Source organism: Apostichopus japonicus, chromosome 17, assembly GCF_037975245.1.
Source record: "Apostichopus japonicus isolate 1M-3 chromosome 17, ASM3797524v1, whole genome shotgun sequence".
Taxonomy (NCBI): domain Eukaryota; kingdom Metazoa; phylum Echinodermata; class Holothuroidea; order Aspidochirotida; family Stichopodidae; genus Apostichopus; species Apostichopus japonicus.
In genome coordinates, this window is record NC_092577.1 from 11,748,458 (window position 1) to 11,757,007 (window position 8,550).

At 37.5% G+C, this 8,550-nt stretch overlaps 1 protein-coding gene across 1 annotated transcript; it reads left to right on the forward strand.

Annotated features, from left to right (window-relative positions):
* The first annotated feature begins 3,472 nt into the window (after positions 1–3,472).
* Positions 3,473–7,667, forward strand: LOC139984059 (uncharacterized). Its single transcript, XM_071997726.1, has 2 exons — positions 3,473–4,314; positions 5,275–7,667. The coding sequence occupies exon 2, from the start codon at positions 5,314–5,316 to the stop codon at positions 7,519–7,521; it is 2,208 nt and encodes a 735-aa protein (XP_071853827.1). The 5' UTR covers positions 3,473–4,314; positions 5,275–5,313; the 3' UTR covers positions 7,522–7,667.
* The last annotated feature ends 883 nt before the right edge of the window (positions 7,668–8,550 follow it).

Sequence of the window (8,550 nt, forward strand, 5' to 3'; positions counted from 1 at the left end):
GTGATGTCAAGGTGATGTTAATCTAGACTATGCCGTTCCTCAATTTGGGCTTTGTAAATATTTATTCAGAATATACCAGAAAAGTCTGCTTTCCCACTTTCACCTTAACCAGAGATGTGTTGCATGTCGCATTTCATATCTTTAAAATATCTAATATGCAAGTATGGCTTTTACTTTGTGATTCAATAATAAGAGAAAATTAGTACAAACGATGACCTTTTGAAGTAATAATCCTATGCAACTCTTTGTAGTTTTTATTGAAGGTCATGAATGTTTCAGATTGAAGTCTCAAATCTTTCCGTTTACCATAGTTAGTATTACTGAAATTGTATTGATGTATTGATACATATAACCTATCAATATGGTAAATACAAATTTTGACTAGTGATCGAATTACCAGTTCAGTAAAGCCTGACTTTATCCCCAACCAATATGCAAGTTTTTAATCTTTTCTTGTTCAGCTGAAATGCTTTCTACAAAGACAATAGTATAGCGATCGCATTATTGCTTTCAAACGATTTTCACAGGAGGGAGGAGGGAGGGGGGGGGGGGGGGGGTGGGCGTACACTAAGGCCGACATACCAACCATTGCATCTACCTATGAGAAAAAGTGACATAAAGAACATGAGAATGATTCATTTTATCTTACGCCCAAGTTGCCATTTTGAAATTAAGAAAAAGGATTTTACATCTTAACGTTGATGTAAATAAAATCGGTAGAACTGCAAGAATGCTGTTAACGAGAGAGAATGATAGCACTTATTCTGTTTCTACGCAGTCTTTTGTAGAAAGTGTCCATCATTCTATCATGTACTGCAATAGACTCGTAAGCGATGAAGTCCCCTTCAAAAACGAGTGTATCTACCACTAGTGGAAAGATATTATTCGATAAATAAATGGATTAAGTATGTATGAGTCAATAGTTCCTTGAATCATATCTTTGAACAGGCGGCTAAGATTATTCAATAATATTTAGTCATTTTCCTCGAAAAACTGTTAATATATAGTTATCTCCATTCGCTATTATAAATGTCATTGTGATGCATAATGGTAGATCCGCATTGTCTTAAATGGATCATTGTTTAAATTGAATGCCTTAGAAGCAAAGAATAACATGGAAACATGTTTTTGGATCAGAGTATTACTTAGCTATACTTCTGGGGCAAACTTATTGTGTGCTATGCATTATTCATTTCAACTAGCAAAGCTCTGCATGCATGTTTGAAGTCTGTACAAACTATAGGAACAAACTATAGGAACAAACTATAGGAACAAACTATAGGAACAAACTATAGGTCAGTTGTATACTCTACACAAGCGAACTAAACGTTGATGTTGAATCTATCCAGGATGCTAAGAACATTTATTGGTTCCTTTCATCCAAATCTTTATTAGTTCGCATATACTGGTCCACACCTCCAATTGTCAGTCGGGGGAAATGAAATATGAAAGGATTCCCAAAGTACGGAAATCGATAAGCATCTCGGATCTCGGGTTGAAATCACCCGTGAGATAAATACATTCTTTGGAATTTAGTAGTTATAATGAAGTCATTGAAAACATCAACATGAAACTCGATAGTATGGTAGTTCGGCATTTGGCGCTTTTCGTGCAAGTATTCTATATGAGTCATGTACTAACGCTTTGACAACTATGTAATATTGTTGATCAATACAGAGGCAAACATGGGCTAACTAGTTGCTAGAATGTTTTTTTTTTTCGTTAAGGCGTACTCTCCCGGAGTTACTACTACTAGTGCGCAGCGTAATTCTACCACTGCGTTACAACAGGGCACACAATTGATAATAACTTACACAGTTCGCAGCGTAGTTAATTGCAAGGTAGCACAGTTAAAATAGAAGATCGAACGATGGGACTGTTATGTTACTCGAAGTGTAGAACCATTTCAGCACGATATGGCAGAACTGAAATAAACAGTTGGAATGATTTGTTAATGCCTAAAATAATGTACCAAATACTTAGTATAGAATATGAATAACTATTAAGCATATTACGGGGATCGCGTTTCAGTTTTGATATAAATGGACATCTGTCACGGGTTACGTAAGGCAGTGCACAAGAAGTAAAACATTATAACACGGTGGTACAGTTTCTAATTTATTATAAGAAATTAAACTAAAACCCTGCAAGGGGAATAACAGAATGACGAAAATGTTAGCATGTTCTCAACATGTTGGAGTGTACACATAACACCATAAACTCTTACACATGAATATTTTGATATTAAAAAATATCGGACTGACACAGTTACATCCATGTATTACATTAACTTAATATTCCCTCACTACTGTATGTGAGAGACTTCCATCATAGTCCACTGAATATAATATTAAGCAACTTTCTGCACACAAAATACGGTATTTCATTAATTGGATTCTAAAGTAAACGTAATGACAACAAGTATGCAATAACTTACGGGACCGTTTTTTAAGCAACCCCCGGTTCTTCAATGTCAGCAAAACATGTGGGAACACGAAGTTACCCTGTAGCCACATGCGGGAACACCCAGTAACCCGACTAACAATACATAAAACTTGACAGGAACACACAGCGACACAACTTTGACTCAATTCGACAGGAAACACACAGTATACCTGCACGGTACGGAAGAGTGCGTCGTCAGTCTTGCCCGACATAATAATAATAATGAGTCACGCCCCAATTGCCGCTACTACTTTTATACTAGCCCTCGGCATCTCAGGCAAAATTCCATCCAATGAATGAATGTCAATTGAACAAGGGCGGCGGAAGCACTTTTAATCTGGGGGGGCACCGACATCAAAGGGCACTTTGCAGAAATTCGCTTGGACTGATGCAGCCTTATATTTAGTAGCCTTTATAACTCTTATTGTATTATCTTATTTGCGTATACACATCACTCCATCAACGCCCTCACCCCCCCCCCCCCCCCCTTAAAGGAAAATACTAGCACTGCAATATCCAATGTGCAAATTGGGAAACAAGGAAAAAGTTTTCTTTTGAGACAAAATGAGGTGAAATCATGCTAGTTGCTAATGTAGGAATCTTCCGAATTAAAGTTTATTTCTTGTCAATATCTTAACAATTTTTTTCCATTCGAAATAGCATTGAGTTTGACCCACAGAAATTCATTAAAAGTCAGGGGCGAAGCCAGGATTTGCAAAGTTGTATGCACGACTATCTGAGCGGAGCGCCACCATCGGTTGGCGCGGAGCGTACAAGAAAATTTTGGGTTTTACAGACCCCTCAGATGGCTGGAAACGGCCCTTCCCGAGTGTTCATTCTGGTTCCCTGGCCTCTTGCTAACTTGAGACACCTCAATTTTTATGTAGAAAAAGGGCACATTTTTAACCTGAGGAAAAGTGGGGGGGGGGGCACGTGCCCCCTGTGCCCCCCGGTTCCGCCGCCCTTGCAATTGACGTTACGCAAATTTACTCCGCGTAGTCCAGATGGCCAGGCATTCCCTAGCCCTTGACACACCCAAGATAGTTATTTACATACGACGTGACTGAATTCCATCTGGCTACGTGACAACATCATGCTTGCTGTAGTCCGAGATTCCACTAAATTATTGAGCTGAACACAAATCTCAATTACATTTATACTTGCAGAAACATCTTTTTCCGCGGAGGTATGACATCTTTAAAGTGTAACAGTCGGGGAATTTTAGTTAACGGTCTTCTAGAACCCAGGAGCTCCGACCCGACGACAACAGGTTGTGCGGAATCGCTTATGTCATTGTATGCAAACCAAGCAAATAACAAAGGTTTCTGATGTAAGCACATTCAACATATAAACTAAATTACAAGTTCAAAAATGTAAAAACTAAGGTTGATAGCATAGAAATCAATATGTTAATGTGTTAACTGTTCAGTTAGTTGGCATTAACGTGACGTCATCAAATGCGCTTTACGCATGACATCGCCCTTTGTTTGATAGAAAGAAATTACACATTACACGGTATAGAAGCATTGGGACTTTGTGATAAAATAAACCTTTTCATTATATCAGATCATCATCATAACCCTAGGTTTTCCCTTTACAACCTATTGTCTAATACCTTCCGAGGCATATTTGCTTGATATCGAAAGCCTAGTTTATAGCTCCAAAGTTCAAGTTGAGTTGGAGTATTATTTGCCATCGCGTGACAAGGCAGATGTTATTGATATATACGCCATTCAGAATAAAGCAACGAACGGGAGCTGAATCCTCCCAAATCTTCCGAAAGGTTGTTGGAAAATTCAGAATATAAGGTACAATTAACATTTCAAACCCACAGACGTTACAAACCCGTGAGAGATCACTGACTGACAGGTAAGTTAGAGAATCTGAAAAAGGAAATATATTTTACAAAATCTATCTTTGAAGTTTCAAATGTATTATTGTTCGACGTATAGGAATCCCTGCACCGACGTCAGGTCGTCTGCAACGGAAATTCATCAGTCGAAAAGACATTGAAGCTTTAATGTGGCAATATGTAGTGTTATCGATTGGCTGAGTTGTAAGGCTACGACGATACCAATTCAAACGCAGTCAATTCGGCATGGTCGTTCATCGTGCCCGTCAGAACTGATTATGCGAGCGCTATATAATATTCTTATAAAGCTGAATTATAGAAGGATATTTTCCAGTTGTAAAATGATTTCAAATCAAAATTTTATGTTCAACGAATATAGAAGAGTGACATAAAGGGGGAAGTAAAAGGAAGAATAACCACACTGGAACAACACCGTTACTTTACTACAATAATGTTAAACTGTAAAGGCCAACCTTTTTTTGGAAGTGGAAGTTAAAGTTAAACCTATGGCGGACAATGGATATTGAAAAAGTAGACTTTTTAAAAACTTTCTTTATCAAAGGTTATTTTGTGTAGAAAGAATTTGTGGAATTTCTGAAATAAAATTGGTCAGAATTCTCGACAAAAAATGAATGTTTGAGATTAAGCAGTCAAACGTTTGACATGGAATGTTGCACTTTCCAATATACGATTTGGGATACTGTAGTAAGAATGATCCTGAACCCAATTGTTTTCATGCCTCTTTGTAGATAGTGGCACAGAGGATCAAAGAAAAGCAAGAAAATAAACAAAGTACTGTACTCTCTCAAAGCAGTTTATCAATAACTTTCACCAAACATTGATTGAGTAACATTCAAGACGTAAAGGTTTGTTTTTCTATTATGATCCATAACCTCTTAATGATATATGCAAACTCTTAAAGGAATAGAAATGTTGTAACAGTTAGTTTAACGTAACATTTCTCTGTCTATTTCTAGATACATATATCACAGAAGGAAGGCTATTCTTTTACACCAATGGCATCGAAAGTCCCCTTTGAACATTTTGAAGAGAGCTTCTTTAAATGTTCTGTTTGTTTGGATCAATTTAAAGAACCGAAACAGTTACCGTGTCTTCATCGATACTGTAAGGAATGCTTGCAAACACTTATTCAGACCAGCAATAATAATAAAGTGAAATGTCCGTTATGTAATCAGGAATGCACAATATCAGCAAACGGGATTGAAGATTTTCAAACCGATTTTCACATGAAGAGTATGCTTGAGTTCTTACAATTGCAGAAATCATGTGAAAATAAAGACTTGAAGAAATGTAAAAGCTGTTCAAAGAATACAAAAGCTTCAGCATATTGCTTTAAGTGTAAAGGCTTTTTATGTGAAGCATGCCGTGACGTTCACGCCAGCGCCACGACGTTAAATGAGCATCAACCACATACTCATAGCTTGGATGATATTACAGCTAAGAACTTAAGTTTGGAAAAGTTGGCTGCACTTACGGAAGCTCCCAAGTGTCATATCCATGACAATTCTGACGCAACCTTATGTTGTAGTTCTTGTGGAAATCTACCAATTTGCTTTGCTTGTAGACACGGTTATCACAAAGAACATCGTTATTGTGGGGTAGGACAACTTGCTGTACGTGAAAGCGAGTTGCTCGAACAAAATATTGCTGAACTAAAGCACAACAGAAGATCATACGAGCTACCAAGGAAAATTCAAATAACAACGCGAAAACTGAGTGAAAATGTTGCAACGAAAACAGAAGAATTGACAAATCAACACATACAACAGGTTCGTAAGATTAAATATGAACTGTCAGCATGTACCACTAAACGAGAACGAGGTGTAACTGATATAGAAAACAGACTGAAACGCGAATACAGCCAAATAAGTTTTCATTTGGAGGAAGAGATGAGCCAAGTGAAAGAGAAATATGATCGTGTCAAGAAAAAAGCTAAAAGAACGTATGACGATGAAACCGAAAAGTTTATTGAAGAATGCAACAAAATTGAGGGAGCACTCTGCATGGAACTTTCAAATATAGATGCTAGTTTTAAAGATATGAGAACAGCAATGGAATTACATGTAAAGGAAAAGGAAATGGAATTAAAAAGAATATCAGATTATTGTGACCAGGTTATTGAACGGTACGAGAACGTCACAGAAACGACTTCATCTATTCTTGCTACTAAAGACGAGTGGACATACGTTCAGTGTATCCCTGATATCAGAGCAGCCTGTGCAACTCTTAAAGAAGACATGGAAAAGGATATATTACAGCTAGAATCCTTATCAGATGTTGCTATAGAAGATACAAGAAGCGTTGATGTTGATGACGTCACGATTACTAAACACGAGGAGTCAGTAGTCGATGTTCAGGGAATCAAAACTGAAAGTTGGTGGATTAATGACATTGCGTACATCGGTGACGATTATATCGTCGTCACTGGCCGGGCGTCTAGTAGTCACTCACACATCACTGTCATCAATAGAAGAGGGGAAATACAACGACAGGATCAGATAAAGTCTGATAAGACGTCCTTCCCAAATCGTTTCTGTTGTTTTTCATCAAAGTTTAAAGTTGTAACAGCTTGCTGGCCTCATGAAGTGGGTTTATACGATGTCCGTGATGGTTCATACAACAAGAAATACATCAATGACATCGTCAATAGCTGGTTTACACATCGGCAGGTCAAGTGTTTAACCAAGAATCCTGTCAGCAATGACATCATTGTTGGTACAGACAGTAGAGAGGTGTATATCTTCGATGATCGATTGAATTACAGTTACACCATATCACTTCCAAATGTAATTCGTGGTTCGCATAATATCACTGTACACAGAGGTAGTCTCCTGGTCTGTGACTACGATGGTAAGAGAGCATATTCAGTCACCATGGAGGGATCAGAGAGTGAGGTGATGTGTGAATTCACCAAACCGGATATTGGCGGTACCCATGTACCTCTCAATGTGTGTACAGATACGAAAGACTTCGTTTACATATTATGGAGAGCAAACATCGCTGGTCATGAGAATCGTGTCGTCGTACGGTACAGTCAAGATGGCCGACTACTACTCACCACATACCCTGTAGACGACAACTGTTGTTGTGTGACCACGTCATCAGTAAATGGGGTGGAAAAGCTTTTATTAGCGACATATGTGTCGGGGAAGTTATACACTTACGACCTTGTAGATGATAGACGGAATTTTAGTTCTACTTAACTTACTCTAAGGTGTTCCCTGAGGATGTTTTTCCATCTTCATTATATCTGTTTCTATCCCGGCGATAGGAATTTGTCCCTAACTGCCAATCTCAAATTAAAGCTTTAACAATTGCAACACTGCCGTCGTTTCTTTTACCTTCAACATTCTGTAAGCGTAAGCGTATTGGCCTAACAATTTTCGTTATAATACATACTAATGGCGTTTAAAGTATTTGATTTTCTCTATACACTGATTCATTGACACATACGCTTCTTTAGATTTAGTAATCGTCTTCGTCTGTCTGGTCAAGTAAGTCTTAAAAAGAAATTTCGGTTGCTACATTTGATTGCGGGAAAATACAAGCTTGATATTTCTCCGTCTTTAAGACAAACCATATACTCAATTCGCTCACTAATTTGTAAGAAAAAGATATGAACTTTGAAATGTGTTGATAATTTGTAACATTATTCGACAACAACAAACTGATCAAATGAATTATGTCATCACGGCTAATGCAAATGTTTTGTTGTTTATAAAAGTGCTTAAACTTATTTTTCTAAAGAGGAAGATAATATATTGACACAAAGTTTTGCATTTTGAAATTCTTAAGGCAAAGAAAAATATCTTTACGAGTGTGACCCAATTTCAGCATGCAATCACTATTAAAATCAATCAGCATATATTGCTGTTTCATTTGTATATTTGAATTTAGGGTATACAGGCAACGAAAACTGCCGAGATTGTTTCATTTAATTTACGTAGTGACTGAGTATTTTGAGATAGTACCAACTATTCCTTTAAGTTTGTCTCCTATGGCTTGTATGACATATATAATTGAATATTTGAACTTCTTGCAATACCTGACCAAAAAAGCTATTTCACGTTCCTAGCATTTGTCAAGACGAGACGTTTAGACGTTGCCTTTGTGAATGATAACTCCAAGTGTCTTTATAAACCCTGGTAGAAATTCCAGTAGAACCCAGTTAAAATATGAACTGGGTCTTACTGGGTTCCAACTAGGCAATGCTGTATATGAGCTAGGTTCAA

Bases quoted from the DNA above. Each gene is read 5' to 3' on its own strand.
- LOC139984059 (XM_071997726.1), top strand. From the start codon at position 5,314: ATGGCATCGAAAGTCCCCTTTGAACATTTTGAAGAGAGCTTCTTTAAA.